The sequence below is a fragment of the Anopheles arabiensis genome, chromosome 2 (assembly GCF_016920715.1).
Source record: "Anopheles arabiensis isolate DONGOLA chromosome 2, AaraD3, whole genome shotgun sequence".
NCBI lineage: Eukaryota > Metazoa > Arthropoda > Insecta > Diptera > Culicidae > Anopheles > Anopheles arabiensis.
Genome location: NC_053517.1, coordinates 70,560,635 through 70,585,536, shown reverse-complemented (window position 1 = coordinate 70,585,536; position 24,902 = coordinate 70,560,635). Strand labels below are relative to the sequence as shown.

General features: G+C 42.3%; 2 protein-coding genes across 6 annotated transcripts; both read right to left on the bottom strand.

The window, feature by feature from the left end:
* Positions 1 to 418: 418 nt before the first annotated feature.
* Positions 419 to 19,830, bottom strand: LOC120895594. 5 transcript variants are annotated; one of them, XM_040299094.1, is made up of 8 exons: positions 19,547 to 19,826; positions 18,355 to 18,969; positions 7,166 to 7,282; positions 5,428 to 5,504; positions 4,556 to 5,064; positions 4,307 to 4,478; positions 2,680 to 3,146; positions 419 to 2,333 (listed from the first exon to the last, which is right to left on the bottom strand). In XM_040299094.1, the coding sequence occupies exons 3-7, from the start codon at positions 7,263 to 7,265 to the stop codon at positions 2,685 to 2,687; spliced, it is 1,320 nt and encodes a 439-aa protein (XP_040155028.1). In that variant the 5' UTR covers positions 7,266 to 7,282; positions 18,355 to 18,969; positions 19,547 to 19,826; the 3' UTR covers positions 419 to 2,333; positions 2,680 to 2,684. The 5 variants fall into 5 exon arrangements, with proteins under 5 accessions (XP_040155028.1, XP_040155029.1, XP_040155031.1 ...); XM_040299095.1 differs by lacking the exon at positions 18,355 to 18,969 and having other exon boundaries at positions 19,547 to 19,830; XM_040299097.1 differs by having other exon boundaries at positions 4,307 to 4,442; positions 18,355 to 19,827.
* Positions 7,299 to 9,469, bottom strand: LOC120895595 (odorant receptor 82a-like). The gene is made up of 4 exons (XM_040299098.1): positions 8,970 to 9,469; positions 8,423 to 8,864; positions 8,182 to 8,334; positions 7,299 to 8,113 (listed from the first exon to the last, which is right to left on the bottom strand). The coding sequence occupies exons 1-4, from the start codon at positions 9,443 to 9,445 to the stop codon at positions 8,042 to 8,044; spliced, it is 1,143 nt and encodes a 380-aa protein (XP_040155032.1). The 5' UTR covers positions 9,446 to 9,469; the 3' UTR covers positions 7,299 to 8,041.
* Positions 19,831 to 24,902: the final 5,072 nt, after the last annotated feature.

The following is a 24,902-nucleotide window of genomic DNA, read 5'->3' as shown; positions in this document are numbered from 1 at the left end:
GTGATGGTGATGCAGGGGAAAATATTGATCGGACGACATTTTCCACACATCTGACAAAACTTTTGCCAGCGTGTAGCTTAACATCTGCTACACCAAAAGCGAGGAGTGCTGCCGTGCTGCTGCAATGTGACGTTTCTGGGAAAAATTGCTACCAAAAAATTGGTCCTGTTACTACTCCTGTCCATGGTTTAGGTATGCACGGTTCCCCCGCTGTAACATTTGATATTGGAAAATTATCATAATTTGTCATCACAAGTGTTGTGTTTTTAGGAAAGGGGAGAAAGGGATCTTTCTATTGTTGAGAATGGATGAAAGAAAACAAAAACAAAAACAAAGGATGCATAATCTTACCTGTTTAAAGCTTTAATAGAGAAATATACAAAAGAAAAATTAATCAAATACGCTCCATGACCGGCAGTATGATAAGGATAGGTTTAATCGTTTATTGAAAGTATCATCAGTACCAACCAACCTAGTGTATGTCATACACACACAGAGCATACATTTTGGGTTTTATTAATCTCGCCGCAGCATTTCTGTCCATTTACACAGGCTATATCATGTCAGGAAGAGTTTAATGTCATATTCCTACCACTTTGGTTGATTTCGGCTCGTTTTTATCGCGTGTTAGCTTGCTTGCCTTTCATATTTATCTTCGGTAGCCATCATATAATCTTGGCAAGTAACAATGCCGGCGTTTTAACTCTAATAAGACTTCATTAAAATATAATAAATAGATTCACTCACTAGTTCATTTTTTTGCTGTTCTTAATCTGATGGCGTGAAGCTTTTTGCTTGCCCGTCCTGCGGATCTGAACTTGTTGTTGTGTAGATGTGTGTGTTTTTTAATAAGGTACAAAGGCATACAGTACAATAACAAGGTTTCATTTACTCTGCACAACATTCATATACACACATATTAGTTAGGGGTTGTATATTTTGATTTTTGGTTGTGTTCGTTATCTGCTTCTTTTTTGTTCTTTTTGGCAATTTTTGTTCTCTTCATTTAACTTACAGGGTTTCCCACGATTTATTGGTCAGTTCCCATGATTTTTTGGTGCGTTGCCACGAATTTTTGGTCGTATCACATAGATTTTTAGTTCGTTCCCATAATTTATTGGTATTTTCCGATTGGATATCAATACAATTGGACCAACAAAATCTGGGAAACGGCCAAAAAATCGTGGGAACGCACTAAAAAAATATGGGAACCAACCAAAAATTGATGGGATCCAACCAATAAATTGTGAGAAACCCTGTACTCATTCTAAGGACATTGCATTCCATGGTTCCTTTATTATTTTCTGCATTATTCATCAAGAAATAGTTTACATTCGTAATATCTACAGCGGAGGGGCGAGTTAGAGATTAACAAGTTTGTTTTAACCGAAGCAATATCAAATGTTGCCGTTTTTTTTGCTATTTTTCACTACTTTATCTCCCTCACGTGTGCACTCACCATCGCACATTAACACTGTGCTCGGCACGTTGTGGGGGTTTGGTCATGACCAGCAGTCGGTCCATTAGATGGAAAGTTTAACAGGTTTCATAAATTCTTCTCTAGTCGTACACATCTTACATAGGGCTGAACACTGACACATTTGTTTGGGCGTGGAATATTGTTCGGAGTTGGTAGAGACGACGATATTGTTCAGTTTCGGTGGCATGATTGATTAATTGGTTTCGATTGTTGTGAGATGTTTGTAAATGGGGGTTTGAAGTATTAAATCAACCATATGCTAAATCAAGCAACGTTTCTGGGTTTGAATATTTTGGTTTGTTTGTTTGTATGTTTGTTTTATTTGTATTATTTAAGGCTTTTCGCAACAGGCCCAACATCAAATGCCGAAATGGCGATGCATCATATTTACGTATATCATTTATAAATACTAAGAAGTAACAGTAAACATACCTCAAGAAAAGAATAACGCCTATAAAGTCGCATCGCACTAACGTTACGCGCTCAAATTAAACAGAAACTTCCATCACATTAAGCCAACGTTCTTCGATGCGTCTTCCGCAAATACGTTCAATCTCCCCCGAGCGTCCCCCACGCGTTAATCACAGCTTAACAAATTAACAACGCACCATGCTGGACTAAGAGTTTGGCGCGTTAATTTTATGGCTTCAAATTATTGCTTTCATTACCGTCGGGCGAAGTGTAAATAAATAAAACGAATCGAAAATGCTAGCAACACGAACAGGCGCATTGTTCCCCGGGTGCATTGGTACAGCTGAAGCCATCGACGGTAACCAGTACGATGCTTTCCTCCTCCTTGATGGTAGCCGAAAATGTCTCCGAAGTGTCCTCGTTGGCTTCAAGAGCCAAGCTCCTGAAAATGGGACAAGCATTTATACATACACAATACAATAACTTATAGATTATCTACATTTGTCCGTGTTGGGATGCGATCATGATCGATGGAAGATAATGGAATGAGAACTCATATTTTGGAACAAAACACATACACTCTATGGCGTGAGGAAAATGAAACAACCATTGCAAGCTAAATAAACCAGACTGGTACATAACGCTGGCAACACTCGAGAAAAAGCGGGTGCTAGAGAGAGAGAGACAGCTTCCAATTCTCTGACTATGAATTATAAGATCAATAATGGCGAAACCACCAATCTCAGTCACTTTCTATAAACTGCCACTTTAGCCCGATGTATACCCACCTTTCTCATGCAACCTTTATGCCGGTAGCGCAGTCCTCACCGGGCGCTTCCGGCACCGCTAGGCTTTCCTGTCCGGTATGCTCGATTTCGGACGTATCAATTGGCAATTGAGAGCGGTCGTTTGCCGGTAGCTGTCCCTCATCCAATGATAAATTCAATGAAGACGGATTGTGGGTGCTATGCAAATAATGCTGGCATTCATTACCATTGACATCCTCCTGCCGCACGGTATCGTCCGGTCCGTCCCAGAGACGGTTGTGTGCGGGCTGGTTCCGTTTCGAACGGTCACTGATTGCGGGTGTACCACCGGTGCTAGCGAAGGTGGTATCTGTTTCTGGCACCCCCGATACCGTCGAGAGATCATTATAATATGATCGATTCGTGAACAAATTGTCCTCCATGTCGTATGACCTATCGGAATATTCTGAGTATGCGTCCGCATCGTCATCGCAGTCGAAGTACTGACTCTGTGGAATATGGTTGTAATTGGGGAAGCGTGTTAAAATAAATCAGACGAGCTTGTTCCACTTAACAGCATGCTAATTGTGTGAGTTACTGGAACACGAGTGGTTACATGGAAAATGATAGGAAATTTGGAGAAAATGCCAAAACAAATGTGTACTTAAATGTAAGTAACATTGTTAGATTATGCTTTATTACAATATGTGAGCAACTTATGAACACAATATGAATAGCGCACAATGCGTTGAAAGGTATTTGTCAGATCAAATTGATTTTTAATCTTAAGAATATATAAAAAGGAATTTATTCGTAGTTTCCAACGGTTTTTCGTTAAGTTTTTAGTCAACTTGTATTAATTTTGATAAGAAATGTGGGTGATTTCATTGAATATTTAACATTATTTTATGAGACTGATTCTGGCACTCGTTCCTGCTTTATTCAAACAATTAAATAACAACAATTATTGTGAAACAATCCAAAAACTTGTTTAGACTAGATCGTAAAATACGTTAAACTGTTTTTAACCGTGTAATAGCGAACTTTGTAACGAAAATTTTTGATGGTTGCAGAATATGTTTGCATACGTTTTGATTTTTCAGTGAGATTAAAACCTTTAGATCATATTGGACCTTGATGCAAACAACTCTCTACGTTCCTTTGATAACAACAGTGTTCATGGTTCAAAGGTGCGGTTTTCTAAAATTTGAAATTAAAATTGTATTTTATATGCCATATCTTACAATAATAAAAAAAAATCTTACAATAATATCTAAACTATAATAACATATAATAAATCAACAAATCAAATATATACAATAACAAATCTATTTTAGTATTAAACTATAGACAGGCAATTAATCCATTGTATTCGCCTTTATTCACTGGATATTGTCTAAACTATAAGTGTTTACTTAAAATCTCCTCAAAAGTATATTTTTACGATAATTGGGAAGCAGTAACTTCAAAATTATATCAAAAAGAAAAAAGAAAAAGCATGTTCATTTATCTAACGAGAGTAAGTATACCCTGCTACCAGTGGACGATTTTATCAAATATTTCGGCCAACTATTCGGCTGCTCGCATGGGACTTAATTAGTGAGAGACTGGCAATGGTTGGTACAAGCGTGTGACACCAGGGAAATTGTTTCATGCAAAACCAACTCACCTGACAGTCTATGCATCGGCAGCTGTCGGTCAGCGTACACTTTATACCTAGCAGCTGGGCCGCCTCGCTGTACAAATCATTTGCAGATTGGTCAACCGTATCCGCCTGGTCGAGCGTTGGTGCTGCAGCAGCCCATCTGCTGCAAGACAGAACAGACCGAAAAACCCATCCACTGAAACTGTCACCGTCAGCAACGCAACAAGGACCGCAACAACGTTTCCGGCGCCCCTCGTCCGCATTAATATTTACCTTTGCCGAAGCTTATCGCCTATTCGTTCCGTGCTGTTAGCCTTCCGTAACCGGTCCTCGTCGAAGAGCTTCCAAAATTTGGCCATTTTCAAATTGTTCCGCCTGGGCGGTTGGTCAAGGTGGTGGGTGGGGCCATTTTTACTGCTGCCATCGACGCTTTTACTGCTACATTTGTTACGAAAGGCGATGGAGGCGGGTGGCGAGACGGATCCCTTGCTGGATGCAAATCTAATGAATTCGCTCGATTCGATGAAGCGATGCTGGCCGGCAGTGCTGGTGTCATCGTTTTCGCTGATCCTGATGCTGCTGATGTTGGTCGAGTGGATGCTACCGGCCAGCAGACCGCCGATCGTGCTCGGACACAGATGGGGATCTGCCGCACTGCTGCCGATGGTACTGTTGCTTCCGCTTGTGGTCCGGCGGCCGTGTCGCAATTCCGCTGCAGTTTTATTATTCACCGTTAGTGCCCGGCCCGCCGGTGTACCGAACAGCTCTATCATGTCCATGTTCTGTGTACGCGCACAGGGACGAACAACAGGATGTCAATTAGAATAAACGTTGCTCGATGTAGCAGATAATATGGAAGCATTCGGGCAGCCCCAAAAGTCCCGCGCGCGCAATGAATCGGGGGAGAAAATTACGTGTTAATGAACACAGGCACCAGCTACAGCCGGGGTGTGTGTACTCCGGCATACAGCTTTATGAAAGGACAAGGTTTCTCGTCGATTAAATTTCTTGCACCGAGAAATCGCAAACTATTTGAAAGGTTCATGCTTCGTCCCAACTATGTGCGGGCAGTCACTTTCAGGGCATACCAAGGAGACAAGGAGCTTCTGAGCTTATCTTCGCAAGCGAACGTCCCGATTACTTACCCCATATCGGTAGCTGGAATTCAGCACATAGACGGTGTTCCTATTATTGCATTCCTCAACCAGTATATCATCCATCTCTATTAAATCAAGAAGAGGGAATTCAATAACAAAACTAGCAGTTGAGTTTGGGGCGCAAATCACAGCAAAGTATTTTAACTTGTAATCTTAAAATGAATTTAAGTTTTAAATTTAATGAATTGCTATGCAATCCTGGAAATATTATGGAAATTAGGCCTTAATTGTTAAAAATTGGTTTTCTAATTTAGTTTTGTTTTATTCTGAAATTACCTTTATAGAAACGAGACTTCATATGATGTGAATAAAAAATAGATAATTTTATATTCATACATTTATATTAAAATCATTTTTAATAAATAAATAAACAAATGTTGATTTTTTACCAAAATCAAATTCCATGATTGTTTAAAGATTTTTTCAGCTTAGTTGATGATGTTTGAATTTATACAGCTATGCTTTGCCTCGCCAATTAATAAGTTAAGATATATTTTCGGTGGTGAAGCACACTGAATATGTAGCTAGTAGTTTCAAATACGAAAAGCTCCTAAAAGCTTCAAGTCTACAAAGCTTTACACTAATCTTGTGAATCTTCGTTAAAAAAGTTTGAATTTAATTTTGCTTTGTTGCGATTTAGGTATCTGCTTATTCACAAAAAGGACTGGTAAATTAATTTCTACGAATTATAGTGTTAATCTGTTGTTTTGTTGACACCTGATCGAGAGTATCTCAGTAAATGTACACATTTTGAATAAATATTTTTCATAAGATTTATTAAAAATTTCATTGTTTTCATGTTGTTTAGTTGTTGTTGTCTTGAACACATTGTTTAGAACCCTCTTGTAGGAATACTAAAGGGCAAAAATTTTACCAATACTAGTTCATCCGGGGCTGTTCTGTTGGTCCTGTTCAATTAAAACTTTTTGTTGAATAATACTTATATAGCTATTTATTAAGTTATATAACTATGTATAAGTGTGGTAAAAATTTATTTTTACGATTACACTATTATAATAAATTTATCATATTGTATTTTATTAATACAGGTATTCCCCGACATACGCTATTAATGAGGACCGGAGGAGCGTGTCTCGAATATTAGCGTAAGTCGAATTTCGAGGTTTTCAGTCAAAATATAGTTAATTTTCGTATAACTTTGCTTGAAGTGGTAAGTTTTAGCTACTAAATTAGTAATTTGATCTGATTTCAACTGTACATATAATTTTACAATTACAATTACAATTTTGTACTTTTTAAAATGGTTTTTTAAAATTCGACCAAACGGGAATTCATTTTGTATTTGACGTTAAATGTGGCAAATCAGTACAATTTGCTCAAATAACTGTCAACTTAAGAAAATTTCGTATATTGAATATGACATGTATCGGGGAATACCATTATACTTTAGAATGCACAATGCATACAATTATTAAATATATTCAAAAATATGACGCTCTCTATGCAACAGAACAATTATGATAAATGATCTACGCATTAAATTATGATCTTGTTTTTTATCCCACTTGCTGAAAAACTTAAACACATTTGATTTATAACAGAATATGGACTACTAGTTTAGAAATAATTCCTTTATCAGTTAACCAAGAAGAAATCTTTTGTAATGAAATAATTTTACCTTCACCAAATAACAAACTCCTTGCAAACTATTCTCGATAAAACAAGCGAACGTTGCAGCTTGGGATACTTCTACAGTGTCAATTACCTTTTGCGCTAAAGTTCGACGAGTACAGAAAGTTCGCCAACGCCCTTGAAGGATACTCGTCCCGCTGACCTTGGTTCCAAGGGCTGCAAAGCGTAGTCATCCACAGCGATTGGAGACCTGAAACGTAAACAGAACCGCAAACACAATGCTAAAATTAGTTACGAAAGCGATGTCATCATTTACCGATCTTATCTAGAAGCAGTTTCTTTCCAAGCGATTCCTTCGGGGCAGTGGCACTATTTGCAAGTTTAAGGAAGGAACAGTGCATGGTACTGAGTTGATTTAATGCAGTTTTCTCCACCTTTTTGAATACGTTCTGCAGTTGTTGGAGAACTGCAAGTTGTTTTCAAGGTAGACACCGATGTGAACAATATTAATGACCAAAGCGATTTACGTTGACTACATTTGCTGCACTTTTGCACCATCGTTACCGTGCTTAGAACAACTTCGCAACATCTCCAAACAAGTAGCCAAACCATTCACAACTTTTTTATCTATTCGATTTATTCTCATCGGTGGACCGTTTTGGTCCTTGAATCTTTCTTGCTCACAAGTGAATAGTTCTAAATTCAATGTGAAACGAACGCTGTGCGTCAAAAGCTTTAATCAAACAACTAACGAGCAGACAGGTTTTTATCGCCTTTTGTAAGAATAAATATTTGCATTTCACGGCTATGCTTATGCGGCTACGAAAGGTGTTCAACAACATATCAACCACATTAGTGTTCCGGTAGAGCACGAAATGCTTGTTAAATGATGCAAGCTGTGCCACACGGGCTAACGTGCCGTGCCTCCGAGGGATATTCCCCGCAATTGGCCTATACTGTGACTGAGGTGTTACTCCCTTGGGTGTGCCCACCGTTGCTGTGCTACTGCTCACTGTTGCTGATACTGCTCCGTCTCTAAGGAGAGCAGCATGGTGATATATGATCCCGTTGAGTTTAAAATCTGTAACGAAATTTGCATATCATTACATGCTACTACGCGCAAAAGTCTTATCAGTGCCCCAGCCACACCTTCTTCAGTGTGGGCAGGGTGGCCTTTATGAAGCCACCTTTGGTGACGATAGGCTTCTGGGCTCGCATGATACATAATCGCAGCCGCTTCTGTACCGCCGGTGGAGCCTCGTACCAATTGCTCTGGTAAATCGCGTCCGCCACCTTCAAGCTCTGTAAAACGTGGTATAAAAACAAAGAAAAAAGACACTGCTAGACGGGGCCATTTTTCTTTGTTAAAGCGCCCTCCCAACCACAGTACCTCATCGTACATCATGGAACCGTGGTAACAATATATGACCGCTTGTAAAACCATAACGAACGCCATCGACGCCAGCATAAGGACACGCGGCGTGTTCATGAATATCACAAATTGATAGCCAATCACGCAGAGCAGCACCGAGTCTAGCAGCAATAGGTAGAACACGGTGTACTGGAAGAGGTTCGTCATGGCCAGGCACAACTGCAGCACATCCTTATGGTACGCCACGACGACCTCCAGTTCGTCTTCGGCGGTACGAGCCGCAAAGTCAACTGCCTGGAACTGGCGTTGGATGAGCTGAAAGTGGATCGTAACGCTCGTCGCCAGCTCGGAAAAGCACGTATCGACACTTCCGCTAATGAAGATGCTCATGTGTATGGAGTCACAGTTGAACAGGAACGTTAACGCAAACATGAGCGGATGCTGATAGTTGTGGGGAAAGCTAGTTTCGAAAAGGAAGGGAAAGAATAAAAAACAAAACCAATCCACACACACACACACACATCATTGAAATCGGTTTCGTCCACGCGTTCGGACGGATACGTACGCCATCGGTGCTACAAAATGGACCCGTCCTTCCGCCAACGACCGCGAGATTCCTGAGACGATGGCACTTAGTATGTAGAACCAACCCACAATCAGTGCCGATGTCATGTAGATTTTCGTCAGCTTCGCATGAAACGCTCCGCTGCGCCGAAACAGCAGCAAGTCCTCCCTGCTAGCCCGCCGCTGCAGCGCTTTGAACGAATCAATCAGCGCGAACAGGGCGGCCGGGTGGAAAACGAAGATGTAGAACTTGGAAATAGCCACCATGCAGACGACCAGCGTCGGTATGGCATCGCAGATCATGGCGAAGTGGTGCACGTGCTGGAATATGTAGATCGACTGCAGCACCATAAACACGACCAGGACACCGAGACAGACGCTCAGCCGGATTCCACCGAGCACGCTTTTCTCGCGAAACACTCCACAGTAGCGCAAATACCACATTTGGGCGTCGAGAAAATCTTCCACGCAGCTCATACTTCTTCTCAAGCGACCGTACGGTTCTTGGCAGCGCGTGAAACTGGACGCCCGCGACGATTCGCTGCAAGCTCAAAGGTCGATTGCGTGTGGGTGGGAGGTGGCTGTTCACACTGGTTGTAACTTTTTCGCGAGATTGACATTTTCATTACACGGTAATGTGCGTCGAATGGAAAACACAGGGACAATCGCAGTGTGAAAATCGACACCCTCGAACCGGTCGTGCTGGCTGGAATGCTGGTGATGGCATTTACGGCGAATGACCACTTTTTTTTCTTTCTTTCATTCGTTGACAAGCGCTTATTAGTTGACAAGCTTGCAAATTGCAGGGGACCATGTGAAATGATCACCCGATAGATTGCAGAATCAGCTAACTTTACTGGTAAATTAAAGTACAGCAAAGCACAATTGCAGACAAAAGGACTGTTTCCATATGCTTCTACACATTAGCTATTGGTTGTGATTTTTTACATTTAAGGGAAACCCCATTTTAGCAATTTCCAGTGGAATATGGAATGGGTATATGGGTATGAATACGGGATAAAGTTTTTGCCATCATATTCTTGTGATATTAATACTGCTTGCTGCAACGAAGAAAACAAGCCACGTGCAAGTTTCTTGTTGTGTTACTTAATTCGAAATATACAAGATCGAAAAAAATCATTAAAAGTATATCATTGTAGGATGAATGCCAAATGGAAATTATTGCTGATAAAAAAACTCCTGCGGCAGCCCTTACATCCCACAGTTTTTCTCCGAAAACTATGGAAGTCGGATAAAAATATTCCGAAACAGGAAAAGTAGCTTAAAATGAAACATTTATTTTACTCAATGAAAATGATATCCAGATAAAAACCACTGACAAAACAAAACAAAACAAAAAAGTGAATCCTTATTCGCACATGGTATCCAACAATTGCATGAAGTTTACGTATTTCAATTTCCGATCAATATACAGAATAATAACGAATTTTAATAACAAACTCTTGCGCATACATCACCGTTGACTCATAATTGTTTCATCGGCTTTTTGGCGATTCATCAACCGATTTTCAATCTACATTGTCTATGAGAATAATATTTAACCAAACTTTTGTTTTAAATACAAAGCTCTTCACTGCTTCAAAACTATTTTGACAGTTTTTTTTGGGTTCCATTTGTTTCTTTCATTTTGGTATGGTTTCATTCCTTTGGATTGAATTGAAAAAACTATAAGCAGCAGCACAAGGCAGTGATCGGTAAAGTATAGCTAGTGAGTCGCATGCGGGTCTTTGCTGTCTAGATGGTGCCTTTTTCTCTTAACAGATTTCATATAACTATATAACTATAATACATACATAATTATACTTAGTTTATCAATTTAGCTTTCAACGAATACTTCTATGATTTTTTGTGAAGAATTTAACCATTTAGCCAGCAATGTTTTCTGGCCACTGCTTTGAGGCAAAGATCACTGGTTCAATTAATAATTTCTATAAGTTATGATTGATATAAGATCACAAACATTAGTCAAAGTATGTATAGATTTATTGAGCACTGAGAGAAATAAACATACAATCATTAATATAACTGTTTTATATTGCCTTAATAATTGTTTGTGTGTTTTAAGCGTGTTCTTAATAAGTGTATTAAGTGTATGTACCAGTCACTGAAATAAATGCCCTTTAGTGGTACAGGCAGGCCTTGACCGACAGCGGTTATTGTGCCAAAAAGTTGAAGAATAAGTTTATGTAGCGATATGAATCATCATCATCTTCTTCTTCTTCTTTGGCACAACATCCGTTGTTGGTCAAGGCCTGCCTGTACCACTAAAGGGCATTTCTTTCAGTGACTTACTGATTACACATAGCAGAATAGTCAATCCTACGTATGACCATTCGGGGCTTGAACCCATGACGGGCATAAATATTACAAGATTTGCAAGAATTACGAAAACGAAACATAGAATATAACTGTTTTCAAACAAAAACTCAAAAAACTAGTTTATTCAATAATTTAATTGCAGAAGGATAGTTTGATATGGCTTTGTTTGTAACTCTGGATTAACAAAGTAAAACAAATAACAAATTACTTTTCTATTAATAATGCGTCTGCTACGGGGTGAGCGCATAACAGATCTAGAAACTTCGTGTCAAATAGATTTCCACATTAATCCGATTTGCATCAATGATAAGGAAAATACTGTTCTAAATTGAAATCTTGGCGAGAAAAAAAGTAAATGAAACGCACCCACATACTGTCGCTGCCCGTATTTATAAATTTCCACATACTTTCCTTTTTTTCTTCGTGTCTTTACTTCCTAACAAAGTTTGTCAGTGTGGTGGTGTAGAGGTGAACATAATTGTACTGCTTGTAAGATTGAGACTTTCTGTGCCATATCTGGTAACATCTGCGTTCGAGGATGCTATTCTTTCTTTTACTTGTAAAATTTCGCTTTTTTGTCACCACATGAGCACACAAGTGATGTAGAGAAACCAAATTCGCGCTAGGATTTTGATGATGTTTCCCAGTAGCAGACTTTATCAGTAATATCTGCCACGCCTCCACTCCCCTCGATTCGCCCTATTGCAAAAACTCTGACACAAAACATCCGCAGTGTAACATGCGTTCGGGCTAACATATGTACGAGAGTTTTTGTCGTAGAATGGCTTTCTTATGCTGTCCTCGACCGGAGTGCGCTTGTGTACCCTAAAAAGCTATTTCGCGTTGGCCTCGTAATGTGACCACCCACTTGCTAATGAACGAGGTGGATTAAAATAAACCCACAAAGAAGGGCTCATGTACACCCACGCGATATAAAGACAAGCGGAAAGAATGACTCCTTTCGCGTATGTTTGTCTTGTGCATGGGCATGGGCGTGCACAGCGAACATCTTTGGTTTGGTAAAAGCAAACGACAGAACATAATCCACAGTGTGCCAGGCTCATCGAAAACCGGTCACAGTTGGTTTGTTTATGCAACAAAAAAGTTTCAAAGAAGCTTCTTAGCTCGAACCGTAAAAAAATGTAAATTGGAAAAGCAACTTTTCCTGCTATCACAGTTGATTTCGATTTACTTCTTAATTTCCTCATCATTGTGATCCCATTGGAATCTATTTTTTGTTTGTACATTAACAAATAGTAAAGCACACTTTACCAGGAAAACAAAACGCAAAATATATTGCAGAACAAGTTTCAAACATACCGGTAATTCAATCCACCGCTATAAAGCGTGTAAAGTACTAAGCACAACAAGTACGGGATAATAAAGGAGTAGCTTTGCAAAATTAGTCTTATTTATTACCGCGCCACAAACCTTCGCGTAATTTCACCTACCCGCAAGCACGGTGGTCACGGCACGGAACCCTTTGTTGCTGCATAGCAATTTATCCAAACGGCTCCTATTAATGGAGCTGGATTAATGGACACGTTTATCTAATTACTCACTTTGCTGGGCATGGAATAAGTGTTTCTTTTTTTTATTGTTGTTGTTGGTGCTTTACCATCCTTTTTGTAGTACCGCTCGCTGCACACACACACACTGTCAGGATATAATTTAATTCGCACGCTCATTACTAACATGCAGAGTCCTGCCCTGGTTGGTAGCATGCTTGCACCGCTTCTCTTCTTCCTCGCTATTAAAGCCACTGAATGATTACACGTACCGACGACACTGTCAGGGGAGGATCGTTTGCAATGGACAAAAACATCTAAAAAAAGAAGGACCGACCATAGAGTGGGCGTTTAAACTTCGCCATGGTAGTTTTCATTTCATCACGGTACTCGCGGTACTGGCCCATATGCATCTCGCACATCCTAGCTGCCCGGCTGGCTGTCCCATGAACGACGCTCAGCGCAATAATTCCCGTTGTAGCCTAATTGCTACCACTACTACTACCCAGAAACCGCAGTTAGCAGTTGAATGGCAATAAATATGCCTTTTTCAAAACGCATGCCACTGACACGACACGAACACGAACACACACAGACTAATTTCTACAGGCAGGAAGCGGAAAAAATAACATTTTCCTCCCAGCCGGAACACAAAGCGAAGCGTTGGCGACGACGGATGATCGTGTGCAAACGACACAATGCATGATGAAAGCGACTTCTTTTGTTGTGTAACGGACCAATCTCGAGGAGTGTAACCGGTTCCGTTCGTCCTCGACAACGACCAACGCTGAACGAGAGCTATTATTTTTAATTCCTTTCAGGCAGAATTTCGCCAACTACTGCTAATCGCAGATGAGTAGCTTTTAGTAGAGCACTAGCATCTCTCTGCTGGTGTAATGGATGTGTTGTGGTTGGTGCTAGTTGTCCCATGGATAAAGCTTAATTGTACAACAGCTTAATTCTAGTACAATTTGCTTTGCTGAGAGTAGTGAAACCTCTTCAACTTGTGTTTTAAATTTAAAAAAAAAAAAAAAACAATTTATTTCAACAATCTTTTCAACAAATCAAATACAACTCAACTATGTGCTAAAAGAACACCAAAATTACTCGGGAAGTATCTTCTTCTTTGGCTCAACAATCGTTGCCGATCAAGGCCTGCCTGTACCACTTGTGGGCCTTGGCTTTCAATGACTAATTGATTTCCCCCCATAGCAGGATAGTCAGTCCTACGTATGGCGGCACGGTCTATTTGGGGATTGAACCCATGACGGGCATGTTGTTAAGTCGTACGAGTTGACGACTGTACTACGATACCGGCCTACTCGGGTAGTATAGCAGTTGCAAAAACGTATGTTTGTTATTTTAGTAAGTTATCCCTTATTGCACGAGCCTTTAATTATTTATTTTTATTATCCTCCAAAATATGCATTCAAACCCATGCATAGCTAATTAGATATTCATTTCCATTTGCAGTGCGATTATCAAATGATCCCCGTTTAAAACAATTATGCGCACATCCCATCTAACGAACAGCGTGTTTCGATATTTCCCAACCTCACGACCTCACGAAGCCATCGAACCGTGCACTACCTACTACCACCAGCCGCCGTGGCGAAGAATTTTAAACATAAATATCCATTGCACTTAGCTGGAAAGCACGTTTCACTGTCAGGAATTAATTGCTTTCTAGACAAAGCGTTCCCTTTTTTCTGCTCTTGTTTATCATTTGAACAGAGCATTTCGTACAAATACACACACCAAAGCACACGCGACGTGTATTCGTAACTGTGGCATGGCGGCTAAGCGCATCTCGCATCCAGTATAACGAAGCGGATTTTGGTCTCGAAGGTTTATGTTTTTGTGTGTTGCTTTCCATGTTGTCCCATGTGGAAGGCAGCCGGGCAGAAAATACAACATCAAACCGTTTTGTTTTTGTGCGCTCCCATTTTTGTTGTTGTTGCAGCTGCTCATCGGTCTAAATTTTCCGTACCGAGTTGCGAGTGCGATATTGCCAAGCCAGTGACCTACTTGGCACGGCTTTATCACATTATCGGTGTGGCGATTGCATGTGAAAAAAATAAATCATTTTTTATTACGATCCGCCGAATCAAAAGCCACCATTTTCTTTGCTACGCTTCTGTTGACAAACGAGCCCAAAAAGCTTCATTTAATTAAGTGACTAAATTGAAAAATGCTACCTCTACTGTCGAGCCTTTGTGTGCTATCTTTGAAATGTAATTTATATCGTCCTGCCTAGCAACGAGCTGCTAGCGTATATTAGGCGTTCGCTTTTGTTCTTTTCACTACCATACTCACACAATCATTGTCACAGCTCGCTACTATTTAGATAGCGACAAATTGAAAAATGTTATTCATTTCACCGCATTGACCAGCGCGACGACCCTCTCAGCACGACCGCGATGGCGACCGGTCCAGTGACAGTGTTGTGGTGGCCATCTTAAACCTGAAAGACTGAACAGATGCGAGTCCGAAGAGTAGAGCCATTGGGACAGCAACAACAAAAAAGTTCAATAACAAATAATCGAACACCATAAATTTTATTGATTTACGATATGTCTTTCCATCCGCTTCCTTCTCTCGCACGGCGCACGGTGAAAGATGCGGTAGTAATAAATTTTAAAGCTTTCCACGCGCGTTGATACTCGCCAACAGGCGCAGCTCAAATGGGAAAACACACTCGCCCCGGCTGGTCTGCACCAACACTGCCTTCCAGGTCACCAGCAGGATGCGGAACTGGCGCACTGTTTGCTCAAGAAGTGGCTGATTTTTATTTCTTTTCTCACTTTTATCTGCATTAGGATGTAATATTCGTGGCAAACTGGCGTTCCGGCTGTGACGAGCTGCTTTGCAGAGCTGCCTCTGATCGGTGAGTAACGCAAACCCCCGTGAAACACCAGCACCGGAAATTGTAAATGCGGGTGATCAAAGACTTTACTCTCCTTACTTTCAAGTAATCAGCGAAGGGTGGAAGGGCAAAATTGCTAAACTGACTGCCGGAAAATCGTGATCATCTTCATCATAGAGAAGTGTAATCTAGTCTGCTGCTGACAGCTTCACGGGCACGTGGCAAGGCATACACTACACATGCTTTCGTTACGCACCGTGTGCCGTCTTTTACCACGACTGAGCGAGCGTCCTCCAAACATTCGCCGACCTAAGAGTAAGCGTAAGAGTACGGTATAGTTTTATTTCTCCCTCTCAATTACGCTATTCGGAAGTGTGGAATGTTTGTGGGCCAAAAAAGATTTCGGCCTCATTCGGAATACAAATGGTAGTGCAAAGCAGCATGCTCACACTGAGCTGAATGTAGGAATCTCGGATTCCAACACTCCCCAGTGTTCCAACACTGACAGCTACAACAGTCGTCAGCTGCTTCGAGATGCTGGGCGGGCGTTCGAAGTTGTTTCTTTGCAATTTCAGGCCTTCCTTTTCCCACGGTCGGTGTACCGTTTTTTGACTTCAGCAGAATACCATTACCGTCCGGGCGCTGATTTTGCTTGCCTTGAAGCGTCCAACTATATCTGCGAGACAATAAGGTGGGAATGGTTTCCACACCTTGCCGCTTGCTTGTTGTTGGTACAGAAAATTGCAAAAGAATTGAGTAAAAGCTTATGAATTTTCATGCCCGAGCACTGCTTGTTGCTTACGAATCGGGTACGGAAATTGCCGTCGGGACACTGGCGAGAGTGGCCAGAGTGAGCAGCCGTTCGCTGACATGTTAGTAAACGGTTAGGAAGTCATGTAGCATGTTGCGTTATACAAGCGGTGAAGTACCAAATCGTTTCAAATGGCACAATACATTGGAAGAGGCGGCAATGGCAAAGGCTGGTCAGATGATGCAGCCGTAAGCGAGTAAATTATTCGTTGTAAATAAACCCGATTCCTCCAGGTCGGCTCAGTGTCAGGGGAGATCACGGATGGTTCGCCTCGCCCGGGAACACTTGGAAGGTACTTAACGTGCAGGATCTAAACAACCCAACGTTAATTGAAATGCAGAAGCCATTCAAGTGTACGAGGCCAGTGCAGAATTGTACGACCTCCTGGCTCAATGGCTCTGTTGTACTGTACGGCGTTGGATTGCGCTTGGGTCTGATTAGTGTAGCTGGCGAACGCGGCGAACGGGACGACGAAACAGCAGCAAAATAAAAGAGGGCAAAGAAAGCTCGTAACATTACACCGCGCATCTGCTGTGCACTGTGTGTTTGTAATGTCCTTGGTTTGCTTATTTCTAAGTCTCTGTACACAACTTTACCTCGACCGCGAGCTATCTCAGCTGTTCTTAGCGAATGGAACCACTTATTTTCCAACACAGACAGTAAAGGAATACACTACCCTGTTTCACTTTTACTTACGCCCTTCTGAGTGTGGATCTGAAAAAATACATCTCATTCTTTTAATTTAATTTACAGCTGCTGCTTCTGCCCGTGGGCAGGCAAGCAACTATCCAAAGAGCCTGGCGTAAGTAACTTTCCTCCCAGTTGAATAAGAGATTGCAACACACACCCACACAAACACACGAAGGTAGCAAGAAATGGAGCGATGAATAAGTTTAGTGTTAGGCCGCATGCCTACCGAGCCAGTCGGTGGCCTTTCTTCTACCACCGCCATACCGTAGGTGCCGTATTCTTACATCGCACTACACTACACGCAAAATGAATTAAAAGTTGCCGCTCCTTGGGCTGCGCGAAGCCGTACCGAGCTTTTGTACACAATTATGATGGACTGCCACGATTCCGGCTACAAATGAGGTGTGGAAGTTCCAGGTGGACGGGGGCAGTGAATGGTACCGTTGCCGTGGCCATTATGTTTGCAGGACGTTAGAGCGTTCCGCCCTCAGTACGTTAAAGATTATAACTCAAAACAGGGGAGTAGAGAATTTAATAACTCGGGAAGGAGAAGGCTGTGGTGAAAAGAGGGAGGAGAGAGAAGGAAAAAAAGCGTAATAAACACACAAATCTTGAATGTTTGTAAATGCTTATAAATGGTGCTGTGTTACGAAGGAAATGAAATAGCTCGTCTTTTGCACATACCCTTCCCCTTTCGTCCCGCCGCCTCGCCCATAGAAAAGGACATTAATTATGGAGCGTACTTAATGGACAATACCATCTAGATACACTCTTTTTGTGTAACCTCGACGCGTTTCCTTTTATGTAGCTCAAACGGTTCACGTCCTGTGTGTAGATTGCCATCCACGCGCTCACTAGCCCCGCAGCCATCCTTCCCCTCCACCAACCCAAGCGGCCATGTGATGTGAGTCGTCTTTTGTCGTCAGCCCCATCATTCGCCCCTGTTCGTCCTGTCTGTAGTTTGTTTTATTTTTATGAACCTTTTTGGTCGGTATGTCCGCTCAGCGAGTTAACCAAATAAACGAGCACACAAAGCACCGCATGAAAGGCTTTTCATTTTCCCTACCAACCACTCCTCCCTTCTTGGAAGCGGGGTGGGCAGGGAAGAAAAAACAGGAAAAATAAAACGGAGATCCGGCGGAAAGCAGCGTAGCTTTGCTTTATCCCTTACCTTTCTTGATTTCGGCCCACGTCTTGGCGAGTTTTTTCTTCCACGGTTAGCACAAAAAAGGGAACAGCACACGCACTAGCTCCCACAAACTCGACCGACACACACACGAGCGCCCGGACACACTTGCTACACTCCGTAAAACGTGCCGTTGTTGTAGTCCGTCGCCTCCGATGGTCACGATCGATAACGGTTGATCTTGGCTTTCCCAGCGCCAGAAACACCAGAACCTATTGCCTCAACTTTTCAGGTACTTAAGCATAGCACAAAAGCGACCACAACATCAACAATGACACTCGCAGAACACACCATAGCATAACAAACTCATCCCACACCGACGCTGGGGTTGAGCGAGACCTGACCACACGCGCGCGCTCGAGCCTAGACTTTACCACATACGGGCTGAGCAGGGAGAGCACAGTGGCGCTTTGTTGTTGATGGGTTGAGGAAGTTCTTCCTTCATTCCACCTTGTCGCTCCTCCTGCTTACATACATGCACTCACAAACACACACACACACACGCCCTTTTGCTTTTCCCCCGTTTCTGGGGTCGTTTTAACGTCGCTTCCGATTCGGACGATTCTTTTTTCGATTTCCACCCAAACAGCTTTCAGTGACCTGTAACCGGATTAGGTTTTATCTATTTCCACACCGAGGAAAAAGCACTCTCTCACCGACGGTCAGAGGTGGCCCAAACCGGAAAGGAAATTTCAACAAAAAAGATAAAGAAACGAAAGGCTGCCACGAAATGTTCCGAAGGCTTTCGTTGTAGAAGGTGGAAGGGCGAGGGAGGTGGTGGTGGTCTTGCTGAACAAGGTTGACCAAACCCACAACAATCGCGGTGATCGAACGAGCGTGCGATAATTGATTGATTCCGCCCGGACACGGTTATTATTAGCGTTTTTCTTGGTTTTTTTTGTTTGCTCCTTTTCCTTCTTCGTCCTTGTAGGACACACTTATTCAGTCAGTCAATTCAATTGGCCTGCTTTCCCACCAGGCAAACACACTGGAAGGAGTGGATGCTGACGAACTTATCACGGCACTGTACGAATCCTTAAACACAAAAGTCGTAAGCCAACACGAAAATAGGGAACACTCCTATCATCCGTGGTGATAGGTGGTTACCCCAAAACAGATGGTTCACCCGTGTCAAATCGCACGACCTCCAACGAGCTTTGACAAAACTAACACGAACCTTTGGACCGATGCCGTTATATCGCGTTTGTCCCCACAGGGTTGGGATGGGGTTTTTGAAGTGCGCTCGTTGTTCGCTTTACCGAAGACGACGGAAAACTGACTTCATCCTGGCCGGGTCGACTCGTTTTGAATGAAATCCTTGGTGACCCTCGATTTCCACCGGTGGCATCGGCTGCTGCGATGCCCTGATGCTGGCCCGAATTACACGCTACTAGCAAGCAGCAGCACGAGAGAACGTGACGTCTCTCGGATTGTTAGGACAACATAGAGCGAATGAGAGAGAGAGAGAGTGAGTGAGCGAGCGAACGCACCACTGTGAGAGATGTATTTGGAGATGATGATGCTTACAGGGTTAGCTTTCGCACCTTCGTATCGATCCTCCCGAAGGCTCCAGGAATCCTGTCTCCAGCGTAGCGTTGGCTCCGGTTTGTCTCTTGCCCTCGCTCCAACTTCGATGGCCACTATAAGGATATCCGGGGGCGTACTGGGAGGCTAGACTGCTATCTTCTGAGTGTGTCCTTCTAGTAAACAACAAACACTTTATGCTCCCACCTACGACAGAGCGACTGAAACGGATCGAGATACAGAAGAGAAGAACGTGTTTCTAACACAAAGAGTAGAATAGAGAAAGAGAGTAATACAAAAGAGAGCGAGAGTTGTCGAAGATCAAACTAACGGGGTTTTATCAGCAAAACAAATCACATGGTCTCTAGCGTGGCTTGGTGCTGGCTAGCGTTCACGAGGGTCACGAGTGGAAAATCTCATTTTCCTTTCACACACAAACGACCGTGCATCCTGCCCTTGTTCCATGGGGTTTGCGTTCCATTGCACCACCGAAAAAGAGAAAAGCTCGTGCGACACATTTTCAGCGCGCGGACCAGTAAGTAAGTGTATGGGGCCCGGGGAGATATTCGAGAAGCAAATTGAGCGCTGAGTTTTTGAACCGTTGGAGTCGTCTGAATTCCTGGATGCTGCGAGTGAGACCCGATGGGATGGGGATGGAGGTAGTGGTGAAGGGTTTTCCCCACCGGTCGCTAGGGGGAACACAGTCCAATTATAGTTGATCAAAATGTTCGCAATAGATGAATGGAAAATTATCCGTCCGTTCAGGGACGACAGGTCGTCGCCGTCGTCGTCGTCGTTACCATGCTCTAAATATTGTGTTGCTATTTTATTGCGAATTTTATTACGGAATTTGTTTCAACTCCTACGCAACATGCAAATACATCGTGTTTCGTTTTACATTACAAATACCACTAACGAGGCAGAAATTGGCAAAAAGAAAAACGATGGTTTTACGACGAGCGGTGAGCGAATGAATTGCAATAATGTCTACGATTTGCTTTAGATTGCAAGGACGAGAGATTTGACAAATGGGTAATCTCGGTGAACGATTTTTTTTTAAAATTTCATCAAATAAATCTAAATTAATTTTACATTAAACAATTATGTGCATTTCATCACATTTGTTTTCGTTGCATTAGCACCGATGCTACGAACAAATTCAGAACCAATTGGGACAGATGTTCGGGTAGGTGAATGAAACTTTGAAGTCATCTTATGAACTTTAGTTAAAACAACATGAAAGCATGAATCATCCGCAACGATGTTGGCTACAAAACAGTTATTTCATTGCCTGAGGAAACACTTCACCTCAAAGAGCCTGTCGCGACGGTCGTAGGGTTGTACAGCTCCAGTACTCACATATGCCTTTGAGACATGAACATTGTCCACTTTTGACAAATCCCTCTTAGTCGCGTTCGAGAGAAACATCGGAACAACGAGTTTTGGCCCCCATTATGTGTGGATGGACCAAGAAGAAAGCACAACAATGACAAGCTAACCAGACATCGGTAGACTGGCCTGATCATAGCTATGCGTAGTACTGCTCCCTATGACACATTCCTTTTGCCTCGTTTCAGACGTTTCACAAGTGGAGAACATTCATTACTGGACTAAGTTCAGGTTAAAACATTCCAGATTCAGTGTATCTTTTTGTAAGGAAAATACTTTAACAAAAGCACAGTAAATGATAAATCTTTTGCAAAAATGCAAAAAATCGGTAAATGAATCTAAATTTCTGCACACCAAAGGAAAACTTATCGAATGATAATAACACGTACGTCAGTTGCTTTTGTGAAAGCCTGGGCTTGACAAAAAAAATTAAATTATATATACTTCCTGCATATAAAAAACGTTACAAAAGTAATTATATTCTTGCAAAAAAAATAGTAAAATTTCATTTAAAAGAAGCAAGATAAGGGACCCAAAAACTACTTTTGTTTTAAATTTTATTATATTTAAAAAATATTAATATCTTCATGATTCGACTCATTCCATATTTGAGAAAGAAGGATAATAATAGTGTGAGCCGGTCACGTGGTACAGTCGTCAACCGGCAACGACATGACCGTCAAGGGATCAAACCCCGTATGAACTGTGTACCCCATCAGCCCTATGACTATCCTGCTATGGGTTAGCAATAAGTAGGCAGAACAGACGTTCCGTATTTAACGGGTCAGTCCCGTATCTGCAACCAAAGGTTAATGACGACGGGACATATGTGAAAACTCCTAAATTGTTTCGTTGTTTAATGTGCTGGTCTAATGGACATTCATTGTAAAATTATTGCTATAGAGATTCAGGATGGAAATTAAGAATTAGTTTCTATTACAGATCGTTGGGTGCGTGTGTTTAGGAAAAGAAAAAACAAAACCAGTCGCTAAAGTACTGAGATTTTATTACCCAGTTAACTAACAGTACTGGTCCAGGTTAAAAAAGTTGTTCAGAAATGCATAGTATGTGGACGAAATATAAGTTATATCTTAGCGTAAAAAAAATGTTAAGCAAGATTGTTAATGTTACGAAAAATTTTATAAGAAAATAATGTAAAAAAAATTGGAAAATTTCAGGAACCACCGAATTTCGAGAAGAACCGAGAGTGAAGACTTCGGGAACCTCGGATTTCAGATAAACGCGACAAAGACCAAACTGTTGGTGGCCCTATAACCAATCAACATCAGCGGCCCTATAACTAATAACTTCTCCAAACCTACGTGGGCGTCACGTACAGATAAGTGAACGCACTTTGGAAGTCGTCCCAGAATTCATTTGGCCTGAATATTCCTTGCCAAAGGTCAGCAACGACAATAGCATGACAGCTGAGTTACACGCAAGGATGCTGGCTGCCAACCGGTCATTCTACAGCCTGAGAAAGCAGTTCACCTCAAAGAACCTGTCGCGACGAACGAAGCTGGGACTATATAGCACCTATATAGAGCCGGTACTCACATACGCCTCTAAGGTACGGAACCCTCTTAACTGCGTTCGAGAGGAAGATGCTCATAAGGATATTTGGCCCGGTATGTTTGGAGGGATACTGGAAGATCCGTTATAATGACGAACTGTTCGAGATGTGCGGCGACCTCACTGTTGTGCAGGGTACCAAGTCCGTAAAGTCTTTTTAGGCCGTCCACAAGGACAGAAGTCGAGTAGTAGGCAAAATTAAGGTGGCAAGACGCCGTGAAGGCGTCCGAAATTAAGACTGGGATAAAGACTGGCAGACGAAGGCGCGAGACCGTGAGCGATTTGGGACACTCCAAGACCGCCAAGACCGCGGAGCAGTAGTAGCGCCGGATAAGTAAGTAAGTAATTGGAGAGTTTAATTATTTTTCGTTTGTTTTATAACACATCAAATTTAAGTGTGTGAAGAAATATAACCGAAAAACTGAAATTTCATTCTTACTTTAACGCTACACTTGTTCGCACCTAACTACTCTATATATTACATGGGATTCAGGAATTATCATAAGTTTAGGACACCTTCTGATACTTCCTTATGTGAAGTGAACTTTATGTGACGGAAATTGGACTATATAGCACCCTTTTTAAATATGAACATTGAAGGAGGTGCGCATATGAACATCCTATTCTACCATCCATTGGTCAGTATAATTGTTGGCATTAATAGGTATATCTTTGATGAGGCAAGATACACATCGAACACATTGCGAACATAAATACTGTCGTCCATGTCCCATAGCTCACCATTGTCTACGTATAAGTTTCCCAACGTTTCATGGTACTTGTGAAAACAAATCATTTGCTTTATTGCTGCCGAGCTACATTCCATTCCTAACGGGCTCTCATCACAGGATCTCTTGATGATACGTTCTAGCGGCAAGCAGTTTAGTATTAAGATAGCAGCAAATACAATAAAACAAAGCAACTCTTACAACAAAACCGCTTGAGAACAAAACTTCCGACTCCACCGGCATTGAGAGCACAATAGAGCAAAATGTTTTTTTGATAACCTGTAATGGCCAGCGCGCACAAGCGTTAGCGAGCGCCACCATCGCCGTTAACAGCAACAGTCGCGTGTGTGGTATGTCGGAACAAAACACAAAGGGCACATAACTAACAGTTTGTTAGCAGCGTTTGTTTCTTTTGCGGCAAAGTTCGTACATTTCTTCGCAGCTCGGCAGTGCGGGCTTTTTTTTCGCTCGTTCCCATTCGCTTGATAGGGAGTCTCCCTCATTGCTAACACCATCGTAATTCCATCGATAATAGACCAAATGCATAATGAATTACACACCCATTAACATGAATGTGGCAAGCTTACCCAAATCGACCCATATAATATTTATATTCACATTACACTGAGCCCGCCGGTGCGTCTGGCCCGGTGTAGCTGGATCGTGGCTATACATCCCTGCCAGCCAGCCAGCCAGCCAGCCTCCGGCTTAAGATCTGTCGAGTAATACCGAGCCTAGAGGCGGACGGTCGTTCGCACGAAAGGTTTGCAGATAAAAAACAGCAAGTCGACACGATAAAAACGGATCCATGTAGCGGCCTGTGTGTGTGTCGAAAAGTGGGTATCCTCTCCTCCTTCCCCGCTTCTTTGAGAATGGAGCTTCCCTCAGCCACATTCATCTACGCCAAAGGGACAGAGGGCAAGCGAGCAAGCGAGCGAGCGAGCGCGCGGGCGCGCTTGGATTACGCTAAACGTCGACTATCCCAAACCCATGGCCGGGCGCTTACCGCCACCTTTCCGAGCGATATACGACCGGTCCATTACCGGGGAGCCATCCTTCGAAATCAACCAGCCATCGTCATAAGAGCACACCATACATCATTCACATTTCGATGGCCCCTCCGGGAGTACAACTTTTTCGCCGACCGCCAACACTTGCACCAGGGTGGAAAACCGTTCAACCAGCCAGCCAGCCAGCCAACCATTTTCCTCGAGCGGTTTTTCCTTTCATCCTTCAGTTCATTCTCCATAAAAAACGGGTTTTCCCACTTTCCCAACACTTTTCTTCATCTTCATCTCGAGCCTTTCCAGCTCGTTTTCC